Source organism: Lissotriton helveticus, chromosome 11, assembly GCF_964261635.1.
Source record: "Lissotriton helveticus chromosome 11, aLisHel1.1, whole genome shotgun sequence".
In the NCBI taxonomy this organism is placed as follows: domain Eukaryota; kingdom Metazoa; phylum Chordata; class Amphibia; order Caudata; family Salamandridae; genus Lissotriton; species Lissotriton helveticus.
The window spans coordinates 682,049,086-682,072,071 of record NC_136072.1 but is presented as its reverse complement, the minus strand read 5'-3'; the positions used below and the strand labels follow the sequence as shown (position 1 = coordinate 682,072,071).

Below are 22,986 nucleotides of genomic sequence, written 5' to 3'. Positions count from 1 at the left end.
ATTAGAAAGCACAATGGCAAATGGGCAACTTGAAAAGCAAGACGGTGGAGTCATATAATTATCTGGGGGTGTGGCTGACGGAACGGACTAAGGCAAATGCCCATTTGAAACAACAGCCATAGCATCAAGGCCAACAAGGTCATACATTTACTTAAACAACTAAGCCTCCACCTGATTAGTCTGACCGTCTGTCTAATACTGAAAGTTTAAAAAAAAGAACTTTTACCAGCAATTAGCTATGGCCACCTGGCCCTTCCGGGTTACAGCACACCTCCCTATATTCAGCACAATCCAAAGAAGACAAAATAGTGCTTCAAATTCCAAGGACAGCAAGGAAAGCACAGCTAAGGCTGGAACTAGGTGTGGCTAGGCCGGATTTGATGTACCAGGGGGAATTCATAAAACTCTATCTCAGGATTTTAAGGGCCCCAACCAACACACTAAAACACCAACTGAAATCTATTTTTGAAGAGTAATTCACGACCTGGCACACCACCCTTAATAAAGTGATCAAAACATTGAATATAGTGGAAGAGAGCTTATCGCGGCCAGAAATTCCAATGAACGTCTGGAAAAGAGCCATAAATAGGAAAGTGTGTGACATCTCATTTGACCTTGATTGCAACTCTCTTCGTTCAAGTTCACACTTAGACCCGCTGAACAGCTCATATACGGCAAGCTAAGCCCAGGCGTACCTAAGCGACGCTCTCACTCCATTGGCCCGAAGGAAAATCCTGTCCATGACATTAATCACTTTAGGTATCGTAGACTTCAACCCTGAATGGGCCCGAAGGGGGGATGCCACAAACTGTAGACTCTGCCCCTATATGTGGGAATCATGGCTGCACCTCCTATGATGTTGCCCCAATCTCATTGATGAACGCACGTGACTACTGTGCCCGATTTGCACCATCAGTGGAATAAAATCTTGCAGTGAAGTGTCTGCCATGTGCTTTTCAAATTCTAGCATGACGACCTTAGCCAGACTGGGGAAATGTATTCATCACATCAGGCCCACCCAAAAAATGGCAAACAAACAAAATAATACTGTGGAGAAGAGCATAATAAATCCAGCGTAAGACAGTTGAGGTGGTCTTGAATGTGTACTGATGCCTTCTTGCACCCCCAACACCCCCCCCCCCCCCCCCCAAGGATAGTGCCTCAAAGGACAACTGACCAGAGGTCAAGGGGAATGAGTTACAGCTTTATAATGCTACCCATCTTCAAAGAACATCGTGGGATTCTTGATTGCAACTCCATAGTTATATTTCCTTAGGGAAGGTTGATCATGGCGGAACTGGGGAGGGGCAGCAAATCCCCTCATCAACAACCTTTACATTTTACTTACACACTGAAGTTTTATCATTGTTTTAGTAGTGATATGTTGATTGCTTTTACTGTATTGAATTTAATTAATTGTACAGTTAATAATAAAAATACAAAAAATATTGAATATTCAAAATCTACCTTTGCCAGCAATAATGTCACTTATTTGGGACATGTTATAGATTGTGATGGAATCAGACCCAAGTCTAATCTTATTGATGCCATTAATTGCGCTCCTGCTCCCAACAGCAAAGATGATGTAAGATCTTTCATAGGTCTTGCTGAATTTTGTTCTTAGTATATTCCAAATTTTGCCTCTAGAATGTACAACATCAGGCAATTATTAAAACACAGAAACAAATTTGAGTGGTCACCAGAGTGTGAACAGGATTTTGATGATATTAAGGATGGCATGACCCTGATGACCAGAGTATAATTACAACAAATGCGAGTATCAAGGGTTTGGGAGCTGTTCTTGCTCAGGTTGGTGACAATGGTAACGAACATGTTATAGCATAAGCTTCTAGATCCTTGTCACCTACTGAGGAGAAATACTCAGTAATTGAGAAGGAGACCTTAGCTTGCATCTGGGTGGTCGATCATTTCCGGGCATTTTTATGGGGTAAACATTTCATATTACGTTGTGATCACAAACCTTTACTCAAAGTTCTTACCACTGAAGGCACTATACATTCATCTGCAAGAGTTGCCAGATTAGACATCAGATTACAAGATTATTGCTGTAAAATGGAATTTGTTCCTGGAAAGAAAACTTGTATGGCTGATTTTCTTTCTAGAATGCCCAAACAACTTGATGAGTGTGAGGATGAAATGTGGAGCTCTTTTCAAGTTGCTTATGTTCAGGATTTTGGAGATTGTGGCATTCTAAAATGGGAGGAAGAATACCTAAAAGATGAAGAATTACGATAAGTTAAATTACATCTTAAACTGTCTTGGCCATATAAATTAGGCAAAGATCATATACTAAATCCATTCTGGGAAGTTATATTTGATCTAAGTGTTCAAGGTGAAAATATTTGGAGAGGTGAAAGAGTTATTCCCCCAAAAGTTTTGCACACATCTATAATTACTCTATGTCATGAGGGCCATTTTGGCATTGTCCGCTCCAAACAGACTGTTAAAACCTCCTTTTGGTGGCCTTTCATGGATGGTGACATAGAAGCATTTGTACAAGACTGTGAGTTGTGTAAAGTTGATGATAAATCTTTGGTCACTCTCAAACCTCCTTTAGGTGTTATGTCAAAACCTAGATCACCATGGGAATATACTGCAATTGACATCATAGGTCCTATTGGAATTGAGCAGAAATACATTTTGGTACTTATGGATTTATTTTCAAGATGGCCTTTTCTCAAAGTAGTCAGCAACGCAGACACTGATACAGTTCTTCATTGTATTGACCAATTGTTTCAAATAGAGGGTATCGCTTCTATTCTTTTAAGTGATAATGGTGTACAGTTCATGTCAAATAAAACCAAGGAATTTTTTTAACAAACTGGGTATAAAACACAGAACTACGTCACTGTACAACCCGAACAGTAAAGGCATGGTTGAGCGCTTTAATAGAGTTATAATAAACACTATTCAGATGTCTCCTAAGCGTGGTGATTAGGAAACCCAGGTATTGAAAATGGTTTGGGCTTACAGAGTATTGATTTGTGATGCTACTGGATATCCACCTTTTGTTCTTATGCGTGGAAGGAATCCCAGAACAAAGTTTATACCTGGTTGGTTATTTAAATCTAATATTGTGCACTGGTCAGAAGGCACGGTAAGAGAAAGAGCAGATGCTCTTCAAACCAAAAGAAAAGAATGGTACGATTCCAAACATGGTGTGAAAGAGTCTGATATCATTATTGGACAATGGGTTAGAGTAAAAAAAACCTGGTAAAATCTCTAAGGAGGACAGTAGTATTTATGAACCTTTACAAGTAATTAAAATTATAAACAATGTGGTACGCCTCACTGATGGAAAAGTTTGGAACCTTAAGACGGTTGCTAAATGCTCTGCACCTTCATTTTGTACTAAATGGGTACCTAACATGTATGATTTTGATGACTCATTGTTTAAGGGTAATTCTGTTATCAACAGTAATGTGAATTCTCCTGCAATAGTAAATGATAATACTTCAAATGATTCACTGGATCTAGGGTCACATAGTCCTGGAGCTGATATTGGAAGTTTTTCTGTATCACATCAAGAAAAACTGACTTCAGATTCCAGGCAGTCCAAGCGAGAAAAAAGACTTCCTGTAAGGTTAAAAGATTATATTTCAGAAAATGTTCCTTTGTAACTTTATAATTGCATTCCTTTTATTGTTTTTCATGATATTTATCATTTTTTTCTTACATTTCGTCATCCTTTGTTTTTGCATGTAGGTTGATAGTTTTTTTTAAATTTAATGTTTGAATGTTATAAAAAACGGATGGGGATGTGTTATGTTATTCTTTCTTTTATTACTTCTTGTGGTATCTCGAATGCTCTGTTGACTTCACGTTCCATAGAACATCGAATGTAAAGCCTGTGGAGGTTGGACAGTACGTTAGAGAGTAGACAGCTAGCTGACGGGTTGTGCTCTTGTACCTGCCTGTTTATAAATGGAATAAAGGTTTCTTGAAGATATTTCCTCAAGTGTCATACTTAACACACTTCTTCTTGGGTGTTCTACTTGCATCAGAGTACTAGGGTTGCTGAATTTATGTTTCTCAACTTTGCTGTAAAAAGTTTATAGACTAATTCAAAATGTTCCAAATTGGGTGTATATGTTGTAGGTAGCACAATTTATTCTCGGAGAGATGCACAGCTCTCTTCTACATGTCATTAGAAGGAGCTTGGTTTTAAGGTCTATATATTAGCAGTAGGGCTCATTTTCCTCAATTCTCTACTAGTTGGATGTCATTTGATGTAGGTACTGCATGAATAACTGTTACATCAGTGTTGAATGCAATCGTTGTCTGTTAGTTGGTATTTAAATAAACAATATAATCAAATAAACCTTTTTTTAATATCTAAGATTGTAACAAAAGGAGTATGAAAGACTGGAGGCTGATTTTTTAATTAAAAACACAGATGGCAGCAATCCTGACTTTAATTTAGAGTTGGGTAGTAAAGGAAATTCCTGCAATTTGTAGAGTCAATGCTAAAGCCCCACTGGAGTATTCGCTGCAGTTGAAGAATGTGTTGAAAGAATTAGTATCCCTAAGTAATTAGCAATAGCATGGCAGAGTTTGGCACAGTGTTCAAGCATAAATTAGTGTTCTAAGAGTCCAGATCACCCAACCCCATTCAAGATGGCCTTCAAAGCAGTCCTCTTCAATAAGGCTCTAAACCCCAGGTAGTAGCTCCCGGTCCACTGTGCGAAGGTACCGGACTCTGTTGTGCACACAAAGAAACACAAATTACCAAGTATGTACCTGGAGTACCCTACGGCCCTGGCAGTGTCACCTAGCACGCTATGTAGGTGAAGTGGCTGCGTACCGACATGTTAGTGCATTACAAAATAAATAAATACGTCTGTTGCATTGTAGTTTCATCCTTGTTATGACTATGCCCCTCATTTACGCCTTAAAGGAAAAGATACTAGGAGATTCTACCTACAGTTAAACACATAACTAAGGTTTTGTTTAGAGTAGTCAGGAAAAAAACAAATGATGTCCTTTTCAATTGTAGCAGCTGATGCTTTGGAAAACTCGATTTAAAGCTGTGTGTTACATTTATTGGGCATACTGGAGGCAAGGCCAAGTAGCCTGAAAAAATGTTGCAGTGTAAATGAAATATTTGTTGCATTTAGAAATAATATCAACACATTAAACTGCTGTATGTACTCATTTAATTTGTATTTTTTTCTCAACCATTTGAATCCCCTTTTTGACCTTAGGAAATACCATTTTGTCAAAAGATTTTCATTACTTGTCAGTACTCAATTCCATGTTGCCTTTTACTAAAATATGGGAACAATGGTGGGTATGGCATCTGCAGTATTGATGTAGTACATTCCATACAGCCCTAGCAGGTTATTTAATGTTAAGATCTAGTTTTAAGCATGAGACCAGGGCGACGTATAACACTTTTTTATGCTTTGGATGGTTTATTAACAGTAAATCCTTCAAACTGTGCCAAATTCTGCCATGCTATTGCTACTTCTTAGGGATTTTAGTTCTTCCAATGCATTCTTCAACTGCAGAGAATATTCCAGTGGGGCTTTAGCATTGACTCTACAAATTGTAGGAATTTCCATTATAACCGAACTCTAAATTAGAGTCAGGATTGCTGCCATCTCTTTGTTTAATTAAGGAAGCAGTCTCCAGTCTTTTATACTCCCTTTCTCTACCTCTTATATGCCTGGTAATTCCTCTTCTATGCCCGCTTTTTATTTCACCTTCTGTCTTCCTTAGACAACTCTGCCACATCCCCATCTTTCCTTGTCCTGTGGGTCACTGTGTCTCTGTTCACTGTAGCTCTTCTGGGGGGACAACGCATCTGTGACGATTGTGGGTCTTCTAATGAGTCGCAGTCAGCTGCCTGGAAATGAGGACATCTGATACAAAGAGTGCCCTTTAGTGTGGGTGTGGCAGTGCATAAGAAACTACGATTTCCTTTGGGTTTTTCTAGCTCGCCAATTCTTCCCATACTAATTTTCTATAATGACATTGTATTCTCTGCGCACAACTTTGGCAGTTGCAGATCATGCATAAGTGTTGTAGATGACTACATGTTGTCATCCTATTGAAATGATAATGCCCTTATCCCTCCAGCGAGCTAGTTTGAATTCTAGGAAATTGTTCCGATACCCTTCCATCTCACATGAGGTGGGTGATTCTCTCAAACTGGAAATTTCTAAATGCTAATTGCAGCACCTTAGTTGAAGACATAGTTCATTTGATATTATCTAGTTAAATTTGTTCCATAGGTTTACGTCCTACAAATGATTTACTAATGTCTCTTAATGCAAAGATGGCTGGGGAACACCTTATTGAGGGGCACTCAATTAATTCCCTGATAGCAAATGCAGACAATTTAAATTGAGTCATTTCCGATAGGTATGTGGTGCAGATCTTGTTTTAATGGATAGCCTGACACATAGCATACTTAGCATGTGTCTATGCAATATTACCAACAATTCAACTGGAAATGAATATGTTGAATCCCTATTTCAGTGTCTCCAGCAGCTGAGCGTCTGAAGTACATTCTTGGTGAAGATGATGACGTACCAACGCCCACCTTGTTTACTGAAATGGACACACTGCAGCATGACGGTGATGAGATGGAGTGGAAGGAATCTGCCAGGTAATATTCAGATTGTAGGAATGTGGTCTGAGAATGTACTGAATCAGTAGGAAGAGCTTTATACCCATCCAAACACACTCGCCTGAATATTAAATTATGGACAGGAACATTTAGGGCCTAATTCACAAATGTGGAAACCTGCACAATATTGAATTGGCTCACAATTTGCGCAAGTTTCCTCCTACTTTGGGATTTACAAAATCCAAAGAAGTATGTTGATTTTAAAACATAGGGCCTGATTACGAGTTTGGCGGAATGGGGCTGAGGATCACAGGGCATCAGAGAATGGATGCGCCTGCACGTAGGCTGAAAAAGCATAGCCGAGTCAGGCTGAAATTAATTGGCTAAAATCATATTTGATGCCTTTGCTAATAAGCGTGTCTTTTTTGACTTTTCTTTTAATGGTATACCAAATGATGTTCATTTTTAAAAGTGTTTTTTTTATTACTCTGTAATGCTGTTGTCTTTTTTATATGCATTTATGGTCTCGTACTGACCAAATAAAGAATATGCTGACTAAATTGGAGATACACTTGAACAGGCAGAGGTCATGTTGTTGTAAGTTGGGAGCAACAGTCCCAATCTGGACTTCAAAAGTCTTTTAGGTTTTTCATTTTGATTTGCTAATTATTAGAATGGCCTGGACTTAGGCCTTCATTATGAGTAACCTGGTAAATGGGGTAGATTTCCCCCACCCCGGGAGGTACTAATGCTGAGAATACCGGTACCAGCGGGTGTGGAGAAAATCTAGACCCTTACAATCTGGTTCCTGAGGGTCCTATAAGAAGTGAAGAACTACGAGGGAGTTAGTTAATTCCTGGTTTGATTACCCAGTTTCTCATTTTTTACCAGACTGTCACCAAGACGTTTCGGCTGACTTTAGGAGCTGAAATCTCTGTGTGATAATTGAGAGATTTGAGGGCTTTCTGCACACCTCATCATTCCGATGAGGCCTGAAACTGCTGTTTTTAGCCCCATCCGAATCAAGAGGTCATTGCAATGAAAACCGATGAGGCCGCTAGTGCTGTTTACAAAATGATGGTTGTTGGTTGGGTTCTTGTTAAAGAATAGTAGTTCAGTTTTGCTATAATTGAACTCTGAGGAACTGCTTGACAGAAGCAGTACAGGTTTTGGTGGTTGTTGAAAAAGGTAAAGTACAGAGTTAGAAGGCCCTAAAATCTTCAGGAGAGGCAGTGCCTGATTAGTAATCCAAAATGGCGCACATTTTCCCCAGATAGACCTCCTTTACTAAGTTACCCCAAGGTTTAAAACTTTTCAAGAGTACCTGAATCAGTAAGTAAGTGGGACATTCCTTTTAAGGGAATGTGAGGATTCCCCTCAAAGCAATGTTGGACATAAATGGGACAAGCAAAGCATTTTACTGCAAATATTTCCAAACATATTGGATGAAAATAGACATTGACTCAAAGAGCAGCTCAAGACGTAATTCATAACCTTATTGTCTGTCCAGTTCCGCTAGATTTTTTCAGCTTCTTCAAAGACATTTAAGGGTCCTTCAATCGATGAAGATGACAAAGGGTGGTGGTTAATACGATGTGTTCCAATTGAAAAAAAACTAATTATAAATTATGATGAGTTTTTTTCATGATTCAATGTGGAACAAACATTACATCAGTTTTCAGGCCGGTGAAGGAAATTCAGTGTGTATGGCACATGTCACTGAGTGTCCCATTAGAATTCTTGTGATAGAAAGAAAAGTGGCAACAGAAATTATATGAGAGTCTTGTTATTTTAACCTACTTCCTGTTTTCAGATATTCGGTCCTCAGTCGTACCTTCATGATATTCAGAAGTTCATTATAGTTCTAATTTTCCACATTTTTTGCCTCTCTCTGTGCTATGGTTCTTGTTTTAAAAGCTTACATTTCCATTTCCAAGAGCAATACATATTATGGGGCTCCGTGTTCAGAACAGCTTTTAATTTAATAACAAGCATCAGCTCACTCAGCCTTATGATGCCAAATAATAGTCAAAGCTTAATTTGTGCTCGTATTTTCCATTGCTCGACCCCAGCGCCTATTTGTGAACATGGCAAATATTTATGAGACTCCACCACTTGGTGGCACAGTGTTTTTTATTGCAAAGAGGTTGTCATTTTACCAAGGGGATTGTTTTTTATGTGTTTTAGGTCTGGAGCTAGTTTTGAGAATGCATGCATCTAGTGACTGGGTGATTCAATGTTCCCATTGCTGATAATCCTCTTCTAGATTACCTACAAATGTAGGAGTTGTATCCTTCAGGACGGTTTCCCAAGTCCTAGGATCTAGATTTGACCATCTTCTTATGACCATTATCTGGGTCCTTCCCTTGACCTGTTGGGCAGATTTGGGAAGTTTAAACAGAGAATAAGTCAATGATCGGACCAGGGGACCTGAATTAATCTAGAAAGAGTAACCAGAGGGTCATTGGAAAAAATGAGGTCCAAATTATGTCCTTTCTCATGTGTGGGGGTTGATACAAGTTGGGTTAGTTGTAATGCCTCAAGATCTGCTTTTAGCTTTTTGGCTGAGGGGTCGTCCTGTATATAGAAGTGCAGGTTAAAGTTGCCCAAAATAGTCATGTGTGTTTTTTGTAGAACTAGGCTGGCCTGTAGATAAGGACACCTGAGAACGTACAGGTGGGGGAGAGTGGGGGAGGGTGTGATCTGGAACTGAAGGCTTTCACATTCTAGAAGGGAGATGGAGGAAGTAACACATCTAAAATTAGATTTTAGAATGATGCCAATTCCACCCCCAACTTTTTGGACCCTATCAAATCTGTGGATCTGGTAGCCCACTTGGAGGGCAAGGTGGATATCAGGATCTGAGCTGTTGTAAAGCCAAGTTTCTGTGAGTGGTGAGTGGAGTGAGATGAGAGGCTTTATTCCAATACAGTACGAAGCTGCATTGACTGCCGACTCATTTGCTATTGGTCTGAAGTTCATTATTTTACTGCAGCAATGACGAACATAGAGGTAGGTGTGGGGGTCTCAATGCCAGTAGCTGATTTGTGTTGTACTTGAACTGACCTGTGCTGGAAGTAGCAGGGGTCCTGGGCCAGGAAGGGTGCCGACGGGTGCCCGCCCGGGCGCGGACGGGCTTGCCTTTGGCATGCCAAATTAACTGGAAGCACCCCAATTTGTCCTTCTCAATGCCCGCTCCCTCTGCAACATAAACCCTCTCCACAGATGCTGCCTTCATCACCTTGTGATACTTAAGAAAAAGTCACAGTGGAAAATATTCACAATACATCAAGGAACAACATATGATCTAAAGTAGACAAAGTTAGACAACATCAAATGGCTAATTCAGCAAATGATTGTGATTTAATGAATATCACATTGATTGACAATAAATCAAAACAATAAAGTATAATAAATATAACATTTATGAATTTGTAAGAAACAGGTGCACATAGGGATAAGTGCAGGTGATGTGCAGAGGAAAGATAGTACTTATATATACATCAACAATCAGTGATGTCGACCTATCCTGACAGTTTTCTGGCAAACACAAAAATGAAAAATCATAACAGAAAGATGCAGATATATATTCTCTACAACAATATAGGGGGTTTTTACCTATGCCTCTGTTACGAATGTCACAACAAATGTTGAATTTGGGTAAACCAAAATTTATTAGTTTATCCAGACAATTTTGTCTATTAAGTTCATTCCACTTGAGTTTTTTTCGCTATTTTAGTGAAGGCAGAAAAAGGAACATCATCAACTTCAGGTGCTACCATATATCACCACATTGTAGACGATTCACAAACAAATCGTGAAACTTATTCAAAAGCAATACATAATTACACAAATAACATATATACACAATAACATTATCAAAAGTGCTCTTAATTACAGTGAAGCATGGAACTATTACTCAATAATACAGTCACAATCCTGAATGTCAAAACCGACTATAACACGGAAGAAATGTAAAAAGTATTTCAACCAATACAAAGTGCATCTACTTTTTTATGCAAATCAAAAAAACGTTTCAGCATCAATCATTAGCATTAAATGCCTGAAAATTCAAGGAATGCCGACGCGTTTCGAGTCCTTTGTATAAATCAAAAGACTCTCATCAGGGCTGTCAGAGTTTTGTCCATGGAAACTGCATAGTAAAAAACAAAACACAAAACACGTAATCTATCTCGTCCTCAATCCATTATGTATTTACAACAGTATTTCTGTAACAGACCAAGTGCAGCATACCTGGTGAATTCAAATTCCAGGGCTGGACTTTAAAATGAACTGTGGTCTAGGCCGTGGGTACTCGCTGCAACAAAGTGGTAAAGTTTTAATTGGGGTCCCTGTCCTAACGGAAAAAGAGACTATGGCCAAACAGGTCAGTATTTTACCTTGGGTGTGCGGGCAACACCTCGTAGTTTCCCCTACCAATGGACTGTTTCTTCGTGGCGGATCACATTCTGTAAAAATGGAAATGCCCATTTTACTGCAGGTCCATTTCAATTCATGCATTAACATCAAGTGCGTGACCAACCTCAAGTGCTTGACTAACTTACTTCACAGGTGCTCAAACCGGGTTTAGTTGAGCCGCTCGTTTTTCGTGTCAGTTGGATTTCTATGGAGAATGACAACAACGCGAGCGCGTATTAGCTCGACCGTGTTTAAGAACAAGCGGTAACCAATTCACTGAACCTTGTGCCATTTCAGGGAGCCTACCTGCTAAGTCCTTCCCGGGAGTGCCTCCCCTTCGTTACTTCCCGCTTGACTCTGTTCTGAGTTCTAAAACCAATAACAAAGCGGAAAACCGCGTGTTAGCACGGCCGCATTTAGGTTTGTCAAATGCAACACTGTCAGTAACCTTCTGCCATTAGAGGGCTTACCTTCAAATATATTTCAGGGAAGCTGGTGTTTGCTTTGCTCACAACCGCAGGGTGAGTCTCCTTGCCGGTTGCTTATGCATTTCAACAGGGTTGGAACACCAAGTCATGTGATTATCAACTGGCCTATAGGGGCATGTGGACCAGAGAGGTGGTTTCTGGGAACCGTAGTGCTGCCATAGTTGTATATGCTGGTTGCTCCTCATGCTCTGTTGATTTCGCTGAGGCAATTCAGCCCATTGTTCACACTATTGAATTTCATAATTAGGTACGCTTCCTTTTGAAGCAAGGCCATTTCCACATTAGTATGATGTTTTGGATCAATCCAGAACAGAATCGTCCACTTGAAGTCGTTCTCACAGTGGTTACAGTTCACAAAGTGTTCCACCATTGGAGCAGTGAGGACTTTTTTCTTTATCCTCGAGCGGTGCTGCGTGATCCTCACGTTTGCCGCCTGGGTAGTCTTCCCTATGTACACCTTGTTGCACATGCACACCACAGCGTAGACCACGTTCTTAGTTCTACAATTTGTAAACGCATCATGTCTCCATGTCACACCGTTATGAGTAAAAACATTGCCTTCAATTGTTGCTGTACAGGACACACAATTGCCACATCTGCGGTGCCCACAAATAGGTTTTAAATTCCATTGAGAAATTAGATCACTTTTTGGCTTTTGGATAAAGCTGTCAGCTTTGACCAAATGTTGCCCTATGCTTTTGTTCTTACACATGGCAAAGATAGGTTTTTGTAGCGGGGGATCTAATGTTTCCAATAAATGCCAGTTGTTTAGAATAATACGCTTGAATTGGTTTGTGTGCTGGCCGAAGGTCGACACACAGACCAATCTATCAAGCTCCTCCTTTTTCTTGATTTTGAGCAGAGTGTCCCTCGGGATAAACCTTACTCTTTTTTTCGTGTGAGAAAGCAATTTTTTTGGGTACCCCCTATTCGCCATTTCACCGCAAAATAGGGAAGCATGCGTCTCAAAATCCGACAAATTGGTACAATTGCGCCTTATCCTAAGCAGTTGCCCATAAGGCAAATTTTCTCTTAGGGATTGTGGATGTGAGCTTTTAAAATGTAAGATCGTATTTCTGTCTGTGGCCTTTTTATGGAGTGTTGTAAATAGCGTTCCTTCGCTGCTGCCTACTGTGACATCCAGAAAGGTCATTTTTTGTTGACTGGAATTCAATGTGAATTTAATGTCATTGTGTCGAGAGTTAAGCCAAACATGGAACTGGTCCAACTGAGTCTGGCTCCCCTGCCACAGGAGCCAGACATCGTCAATGTAACGTAGCCACTGATGTATATTGCTCAAAAATGGATTATTGTTATATATGAACCTTTGTTCATATTGGCCCATATAGAGCACCGCCAGCTCCGGTGCATAGGGACAACCCATCGCTGTCCCTTTGATCTGGATGTAAAACTCGTTCTCAAATTTGAAATAGTTGCTCCGTAACGTGATTGATGCCAGTGATACAATGAATGAGGTGGGTACCCTATGTGGTCTCTCTCGTTGGTCCAGATGTATTTCAATGACCTCAAGTGCCTCATCCTGAGGGATTTGTGTATATAGAGAGGCCACATCTAATGTGACCATTAGTTGTGTGCCTTCATCAAATTGTTGCCCTTCAATTTTTGTGATAAAATCCGTAGTGTCACGAAGGTGTGACCTAACCTGCGCAATGCATGGCTTTAGAAAAAAATCGATATACTTCGATACAGGTTCTAGTGCGGAATCACAGCCCGAGACAATGGGTCGACCCGGGGGTACCTGTGCATTTTTGTGAATTTTGGGCAAGAAATACAGAACTGGCGTTCTGGGTGATTTCTTGTTGAGATATTCAAATTCCTTGGGTCCCAGGAATCCATCATCAAGCCCTGCCTTTGATATTCTCAGGATTTTATCCTGAATGGCATGTATAGGATCTTCTTTACAAGGTCTGTACCAATCAAGATTATTTACATGTGCCTGCCCCTCTGTGAGGTACATGGAGCGAGGCCACAGCACAACTGCCCCACCTTTGTCAGCCTGCTTTATTATGATGGATGTGTCTGATTTCAGATCACTAATCGCTGTGGTCATGCCCTTGCTGATATTGTTTTTCGAAAACCTTTTTGTTTTTTCAAGTTTGGTGAGTGATGATAGGACCGTTTGTTCGAAAGCAATTATTTGTTTGGGAACATTTTGAGTCGGTGTGAACTTTGACTTAACTCTCAGACCAGTCGTTTCAATACTAGGTGTCGTTTCGGCAGAAGCAAAGAAGGCTTTTAGTCGTATTTTCCGACAAAAATTTAGTGCTTCCAATTTTAGTTTAGTGAAGTCCGTTCTTTTATTTGGGACAAACTTGAGGCCCAGGCTCAAGAGCATTTCTTCATCTCTCGTCAATTCTTTATCTGAAAGATTAACTATAGTTGACCCACTCAGTTGTTGTAAGTCTTGTTGCGGGTTTGCATATTCCATTGCTGCTTGAAGCGGACACGCGATTGCCCGCCCCTGGCTAAAAAAGAAGAAGAGGATGATGCAGCTGAGGCACCTCGTCTTTTCGAATTATTCTGCCTTGAGTCGTTAGAGGAGTCAGATGAGGTCGTGTCAGAAAAAGTGAGAAATCTGTTTCTTGATCTCCCCTGATAGGATGTAAGAGCCCCTCGCGACTCTCCTGACGTGTAGAAGTCTTCCTTGAGAAAGGGATACACTTGCTCGAGTTTGAAAGATTTTGAATCCCTATCAAATTGAGAGGATTTAAAGGTAAGAGTGTTATCTTTAAAAATCGCAATTTCCTTCTCAATTTTGTCAAGGAGCGCTTTAGCTTCAGTGACAGTTTGATTATCGTTGATGGCTTTAATCAGTGACTCAATTTCTGACTCTTCTTGACTGCAGATTCTTTGTGCCGTTTCTATGGTATGCACCATTAGATCTCTGCTGCATTTGGTGTTAATTTGACTGAATCCCTTCTTGTATTCAGTGTCTTCCGTAAAGATGACCGGAATATTCTTGACCTGAAGGCCCCACGGGATAGTCCCTGCTTTAAGATGTTGTAGCAAAAAATGGCCATGTAGTTCTGTCCGAATATGTTTTTTTTGGAGACGTATTAACTTGTCAGCCTCATTTTGTTGTTTAGCTGAGGTGCTAAGGGTGATTGAGGAGAATGGAGAGGACGCAATGAGGTTCTGGATATGGCTCTCCGTGAAGGACAGCGTATCTTTCTCTGCCATGCTAAACAGGAGAAAACTCTCCTGTTCAAGAATTAATCTGTACCGTGAAGTATGGGAAAGACACGTGTCTGTCAGACCCTACCCACTCGGGTAATTACCCGCTCAAAGAATGAAAGCAACTGGGGGTTGGGCCCACTGGGAAAGAGGGTAGGTTGGGCCACTATGAAATACAACAATATAGGGGGTTTTTACCTATGCCTCTGTTACGAATGTCACAACAAATGTTGAATTTGGGTAAACCAAAATTTATTAGTTTATCCAGACAATTTTGTCTATTAAGTTCATTCCACTTGAGTTTTTTTTCGCTATTTTAGTGAAGGCAGAAAAAGGAACATCATCAACTTCAGGTGCTACCATATATCACCACATTGTAGACGATTCACAAACAAATCGTGAAACTTATTCAAAAGCAATACATAATTACACAAATAACATATATACACAATAACATTATCAAAAGTGCTCTTAATTACAGTGAAGCATGGAACTATTACTCAATAATACAGTCACAATCCTGAATGTCAAAACCGACTATAACACGGAAGAAATGTAAAAAGTATTTCAACCAATACAAAGTGCATCTACTTTTTTATGCAAATCAAAAAAACGTTTCAGCATCAATCATTAGCATTAAATGCCTGAAAATTCAAGGAATGCCGACGCGTTTCGAGTCCTTTGTATAAATCAAAAGACTCTCATCAGGGCTGTCAGAGTTTTGTCCATGGAAACTGCATAGTAAAAAACAAAACACAAAACACGTAATCTATCTCGTCCTCAATCCATTATGTATTTACAACAGTATTTCTGTAACAGACCAAGTGCAGCATACCTGGTGAATTCAAATTCCAGGGCTGGACTTTAAAATGAACTGTGGTCTAGGCCGTGGGTACTCGCTGCAACAAAGTGGTAAAGTTTTAATTGGGGTCCCTGTCCTAACGGAAAAAGAGACTATGGCCAAACAGGTCAGTATTTTACCTTGGGTGTGCGGGCAACACCTCGTAGTTTCCCCTACCAATGGACTGTTTCTTCGTGGCGGATCACATTCTGTAAAAATGGAAATGCCCATTTTACTGCAGGTCCATTTCAATTCATGCATTAACATCAAGTGCGTGACCAACCTCAAGTGCTTGACTAACTTACTTCACAGGTGCTCAAACCGGGTTTAGTTGAGCCGCTCGTTTTTCGTGTCAGTTGGATTTCTATGGAGAATGACAACAACGCGAGCGCGTATTAGCTCGACCGTGTTTAAGAACAAGCGGTAACCAATTCACTGAACCTTGTGCCATTTCAGGGAGCCTACCTGCTAAGTCCTTCCCGGGAGTGCCTCCCCTTCGTTACTTCCCGCTTGACTCTGTTCTGAGTTCTAAAACCAATAACAAAGCGGAAAACCGCGTGTTAGCACGGCCGCATTTAGGTTTGTCAAATGCAACACTGTCAGTAACCTTCTGCCATTAGAGGGCTTACCTTCAAATATATTTCAGGGAAGCTGGTGTTTGCTTTGCTCACAACCGCAGGGTGAGTCTCCTTGCCGGTTGCTTATGCATTTCAACAGGGTTGGAACACCAAGTCATGTGATTATCAACTGGCCTATAGGGGCATGTGGACCAGAGAGGTGGTTTCTGGGAACCGTAGTGCTGCCATAGTTGTATATGCTGGTTGCTCCTCATGCTCTGTTGATTTCGCTGAGGCAATTCAGCCCATTGTTCACACTATTGAATTTCATAATTAGGTACGCTTCCTTTTGAAGCAAGGCCATTTCCACATTAGTATGATGTTTTGGATCAATCCAGAACAGAATCGTCCACTTGAAGTCGTTCTCACAGTGGTTACAGTTCACAAAGTGTTCCACCATTGGAGCAGTGAGGACTTTTTTCTTTATCCTCGAGCGGTGCTGCGTGATCCTCACGTTTGCCGCCTGGGTAGTCTTCCCTATGTACACCTTGTTGCACATGCACACCACAGCGTAGACCACGTTCTTAGTTCTACAATTTGTAAACGCATCATGTCTCCATGTCACACCGTTATGAGTAAAAACATTGCCTTCAATTGTTGCTGTACAGGACACACAATTGCCACATCTGCGGTGCCCACAAATAGGTTTTAAATTCCATTGAGAAATTAGATCACTTTTTGGCTTTTGGATAAAGCTGTCAGCTTTGACCAAATGTTGCCCTATGCTTTTGTTCTTACACATGGCAAAGATAGGTTTTTGTAGCGGGGGATCTAATGTTTCCAATAAATGCCAGTTGTTTAGAATAATACGCTTGAATTGGTTTGTGTGCTGGCCGAAGGTCGACACACAGACCAATCTATCAAGCTCCTCCTTTTTCTTGATTTTGAGCAGAGTGTCCCTCGGGATAAACCTTACTCTTTTTTTCGTGTGAGAAAGCAATTTTTTTGGGTACCCCCTATTCGCCATTTCACCGCAAAATAGGGAAGCATGCGTCTCAAAATCCGACAAATTGGTACAATTGCGCCTTATCCTAAGCAGTTGCCCATAAGGCAAATTTTCTCTTAGGGATTGTGGATGTGAGCTTTTAAAATGTAAGATCGTATTTCTGTCTGTGGCCTTTTTATGGAGTGTTGTAAATAGCGTTCCTTCGCTGCTGCCTACTGTGACATCCAGAAAGGTCATTTTTTGTTGACTGGAATTCAATGTGAATTTAATGTCATTGTGTCGAGAGTTAAGCCAAACATGGAACTGGTCCAACTGAGTCTGGCTCCCCTGCCACAGGAGCCAGACATCGTCAATGTAACGTAGCCACTGATGTATATTGCTCAAAAATGGATTATTGTTATATATGAACCTTTGTTCATATTGGCCCATATAGAGCACCGCCAGCTCCGGTGCATAGGGACAACCCATCGCTGTCCCTTTGATCTGGATGTAAAACTCGTTCTCAAATTTGAAATAGTTGCTCCGTAACGTGATTGATGCCAGTGATACAATGAATGAGGTGGGTACCCTATGTGGTCTCTCTCGTTGGTCCAGATGTATTTCAATGACCTCAAGTGCCTCATCCTGAGGGATTTGTGTATATAGAGAGGCCACATCTAATGTGACCATTAGTTGTGTGCCTTCATCAAATTGTTGCCCTTCAATTTTTGTGATAAAATCCGTAGTGTCACGAAGGTGTGACCTAACCTGCGCAATGCATGGCTTTAGAAAAAAATCGATATACTTCGATACAGGTTCTAGTGCGGAATCACAGCCCGAGACAATGGGTCGACCCGGGGGTACCTGTGCATTTTTGTGAATTTTGGGCAAGAAATACAGAACTGGCGTTCTGGGTGATTTCTTGTTGAGATATTCAAATTCCTTGGGTCCCAGGAATCCATCATCAAGCCCTGCCTTTGATATTCTCAGGATTTTATCCTGAATGGCATGTATAGGATCTTCTTTACAAGGTCTGTACCAATCAAGATTATTTACATGTGCCTGCCCCTCTGTGAGGTACATGGAGCGAGGCCACAGCACAACTGCCCCACCTTTGTCAGCCTGCTTTATTATGATGGATGTGTCTGATTTCAGATCACTAATCGCTGTGGTCATGCCCTTGCTGATATTGTTTTTCGAAAACCTTTTTGTTTTTTCAAGTTTGGTGAGTGATGATAGGACCGTTTGTTCGAAAGCAATTATTTGTTTGGGAACATTTTGAGTCGGTGTGAACTTTGACTTAACTCTCAGACCAGTCGTTTCAATACTAGGTGTCGTTTCGGCAGAAGCAAAGAAGGCTTTTAGTCGTATTTTCCGACAAAAATTTAGTGCTTCCAATTTTAGTTTAGTGAAGTCCGTTCTTTTATTTGGGACAAACTTGAGGCCCAGGCTCAAGAGCATTTCTTCATCTCTCGTCAATTCTTTATCTGAAAGATTAACTATAGTTGACCCACTCAGTTGTTGTAAGTCTTGTTGCGGGTTTGCATATTCCATTGCTGCTTGAAGCGGACACGCGATTGCCCGCCCCTGGCTAAAAAAGAAGAAGAGGATGATGCAGCTGAGGCACCTCGTCTTTTCGAATTATTCTGCCTTGAGTCGTTAGAGGAGTCAGATGAGGTCGTGTCAGAAAAAGTGAGAAATCTGTTTCTTGATCTCCCCTGATAGGATGTAAGAGCCCCTCGCGACTCTCCTGACGTGTAGAAGTCTTCCTTGAGAAAGGGATACACTTGCTCGAGTTTGAAAGATTTTGAATCCCTATCAAATTGAGAGGATTTAAAGGTAAGAGTGTTATCTTTAAAAATCGCAATTTCCTTCTCAATTTTGTCAAGGAGCGCTTTAGCTTCAGTGACAGTTTGATTATCGTTGATGGCTTTAATCAGTGACTCAATTTCTGACTCTTCTTGACTGCAGATTCTTTGTGCCGTTTCTATGGTATGCACCATTAGATCTCTGCTGCATTTGGTGTTAATTTGACTGAATCCCTTCTTGTATTCAGTGTCTTCCGTAAAGATGACGGAAGACACTGAATACAAGAAGGGATTCAGTCAAATTAACACCAAATGCAGCAGAGATCTAATGGTGCATACCATAGAAACGGCACAAAGAATCTGCAGTCAAGAAGAGTCAGAAATTGAGTCACTGATTAAAGCCATCAACGATAATCAAACTGTCACTGAAGCTAAAGCGCTCCTTGACAAAATTGAGAAGGAAATTGCGATTTTTAAAGATAACACTCTTACCTTTAAATCCTCTCAATTTGATAGGGATTCAAAATCTTTCAAACTCGAGCAAGTGTATCCCTTTCTCAAGGAAGACTTCTACACGTCAGGAGAGTCGCGAGGGGCTCTTACATCCTATCAGGGGAGATCAAGAAACAGATTTCTCACTTTTTCTGACACGACCTCATCTGACTCCTCTAACGACTCAAGGCAGAATAATTCGAAAAGACGAGGTGCCTCAGCTGCATCATCCTCTTCTTCTTTTTTAGCCAGGGGCGGGCAATCGCGTGTCCGCTTCAAGCAGCAATGGAATATGCAAACCCGCAACAAGACTTACAACAACTGAGTGGGTCAACTATAGTTAATCTTTCAGATAAAGAATTGACGAGAGATGAAGAAATGCTCTTGAGCCTGGGCCTCAAGTTTGTCCCAAATAAAAGAACGGACTTCACTAAACTAAAATTGGAAGCACTAAATTTTTGTCGGAAAATACGACTAAAAGCCTTCTTTGCTTCTGCCGAAACGACACCTAGTATTGAAACGACTGGTCTGAGAGTTAAGTCAAAGTTCACACCGACTCAAAATGTTCCCAAACAAATAATTGCTTTCGAACAAACGGTCCTATCATCACTCACCAAACTTGAAAAAACAAAAAGGTTTTCGAAAAACAATATCAGCAAGGGCATGACCACAGCGATTAGTGATCTGAAATCAGACACATCCATCATAATAAAGCAGGCTGACAAAGGTGGGGCAGTTGTGCTGTGGCCTCGCTCCATGTACCTCACAGAGGGGCAGGCACATGTAAATAATCTTGATTGGTACAGACCTTGTAAAGAAGATCCTATACATGCCATTCAGGATAAAATCCTGAGAATATCAAAGGCAGGGCTTGATGATGGATTCCTGGGACCCAAGGAATTTGAATATCTCAACAAGAAATCACCCAGAACGCCAGTTCTGTATTTCTTGCCCAAAATTCACAAAAATGCACAGGTACCCCCGGGTCGACCCATTGTCTCGGGCTGTGATTCCGCACTAGAACCTGTATCGAAGTATATCGATTTTTTTCTAAAGCCATGCATTGCGCAGGTTAGGTCACACCTTCGTGACACTACGGATTTTATCACAAAAATTGAAGGGCAACAATTTGATGAAGGCACACAACTAATGGTCACATTAGATGTGGCCTCTCTATATACACAAATCCCTCAGGATGAGGCACTTGAGGTCATTGAAATACATCTGGACCAACGAGAGAGACCACATAGGGTACCCACCTCATTCATTGTATCACTGGCATCAATCACGTTACGGAGCAACTATTTCAAATTTGAGAACGAGTTTTACATCCAGATCAAAGGGACAGCGATGGGTTGTCCCTATGCACCGGAGCTGGCGGTGCTCTATATGGGCCAATATGAACAAAGGTTCATATATAACAATAATCCATTTTTGAGCAATATACATCAGTGGCTACGTTACATTGACGATGTCTGGCTCCTGTGGCAGGGGAGCCAGACTCAGTTGGACCAGTTCCATGTTTGGCTTAACTCTCGACACAATGACATTAAATTCACATTGAATTCCAGTCAACAAAAAATGACCTTTCTGGATGTCACAGTAGGCAGCAGCGAAGGAACGCTATTTACAACACTCCATAAAAAGGCCACAGACAGAAATACGATCTTACATTTTAAAAGCTCACATCCACAATCCCTAAGAGAAAATTTGCCTTATGGGCAACTGCTTAGGATAAGGCGCAATTGTACCAATTTGTCGGATTTTGAGACGCATGCTTCCCTATTTTGCGGTGAAATGGCGAATAGGGGGTACCCAAAAAAATTGCTTTCTCACACGAAAAAAAGAGTAAGGTTTATCCCGAGGGACACTCTGCTCAAAATCAAGAAAAAGGAGGAGCTTGATAGATTGGTCTGTGTGTCGACCTTCGGCCAGCACACAAACCAATTCAAGCGTATTATTCTAAACAACTGGCATTTATTGGAAACATTAGATCCCCCGCTACAAAAACCTATCTTTGCCATGTGTAAGAACAAAAGCATAGGGCAACATTTGGTCAAAGCTGACAGCTTTATCCAAAAGCCAAAAAGTGATCTAATTTCTCAATGGAATTTAAAACCTATTTGTGGGCACCGCAGATGTGGCAATTGTGTGTCCTGTACAGCAACAATTGAAGGCAATGTTTTTACTCATAACGGTGTGACATGGAGACATGATGCGTTTACAAATTGTAGAACTAAGAACGTGGTCTACGCTGTGGTGTGCATGTGCAACAAGGTGTACATAGGGAAGACTACCCAGGCGGCAAACGTGAGGATCACGCAGCACCGCTCGAGGATAAAGAAAAAAGTCCTCACTGCTCCAATGGTGGAACACTTTGTGAACTGTAACCACTGTGAGAACGACTTCAAGTGGACGATTCTGTTCTGGATTGATCCAAAACATCATACTAATGTGGAAATGGCCTTGCTTCAAAAGGAAGCGTACCTAATTATGAAATTCAATAGTGTGAACAATGGGCTGAATTGCCTCAGCGAAATCAACAGAGCATGAGGAGCAACCAGCATATACAACTATGGCAGCACTACGGTTCCCAGAAACCACCTCTCTGGTCCACATGCCCCTATAGGCCAGTTGATAATCACATGACTTGGTGTTCCAACCCTGTTGAAATGCATAAGCAACCGGCAAGGAGACTCACCCTGCGGTTGTGAGCAAAGCAAACACCAGCTTCCCTGAAATATATTTGAAGGTAAGCCCTCTAATGGCAGAAGGTTACTGACAGTGTTGCATTTGACAAACCTAAATGCGGCCGTGCTAACACGCGGTTTTCCGCTTTGTTATTGGTTTTAGAACTCAGAACAGAGTCAAGCGGGAAGTAACGAAGGGGAGGCACTCCCGGGAAGGACTTAGCAGGTAGGCTCCCTGAAATGGCACAAGGTTCAGTGAATTGGTTACCGCTTGTTCTTAAACACGGTCGAGCTAATACGCGCTCGCGTTGTTGTCATTCTCCATAGAAATCCAACTGACACGAAAAACGAGCGGCTCAACTAAACCCGGTTTGAGCACCTGTGAAGTAAGTTAGTCAAGCACTTGAGGTTGGTCACGCACTTGATGTTAATGCATGAATTGAAATGGACCTGCAGTAAAATGGGCATTTCCATTTTTACAGAATGTGATCCGCCACGAAGAAACAGTCCATTGGTAGGGGAAACTACGAGGTGTTGCCCGCACACCCAAGGTAAAATACTGACCTGTTTGGCCATAGTCTCTTTTTCCGTTAGGACAGGGACCCCAATTAAAACTTTACCACTTTGTTGCAGCGAGTACCCACGGCCTAGACCACAGTTCATTTTAAAGTCCAGCCCTGGAATTTGAATTCACCAGGTATGCTGCACTTGGTCTGTTACAGAAATACTGTTGTAAATACATAATGGATTGAGGACGAGATAGATTACGTGTTTTGTGTTTTGTTTTTTACTATGCAGTTTCCATGGACAAAACTCTGACAGCCCTGATGAGAGTCTTTTGATTTATACAAAGGACTCGAAACGCGTCGGCATTCCTTGAATTTTCAGGCATTTAATGCTAATGATTGATGCTGAA

At 41.1% G+C, this 22,986-nt stretch overlaps 1 protein-coding gene across 1 annotated transcript in view; it reads left to right on the top strand.

The window, feature by feature from the left end:
* Positions 1–22,986, top strand: part of SLC4A5 (solute carrier family 4 member 5) — a 659,349-nt gene that overhangs the window by 39,288 nt on the left and 597,075 nt on the right. Inside the window, 1 exon segment of the mRNA XM_078665747.1 lies at positions 6,505–6,634. Within this exon segment, the coding sequence (XP_078521873.1) occupies positions 6,505–6,634 (130 nt within the window).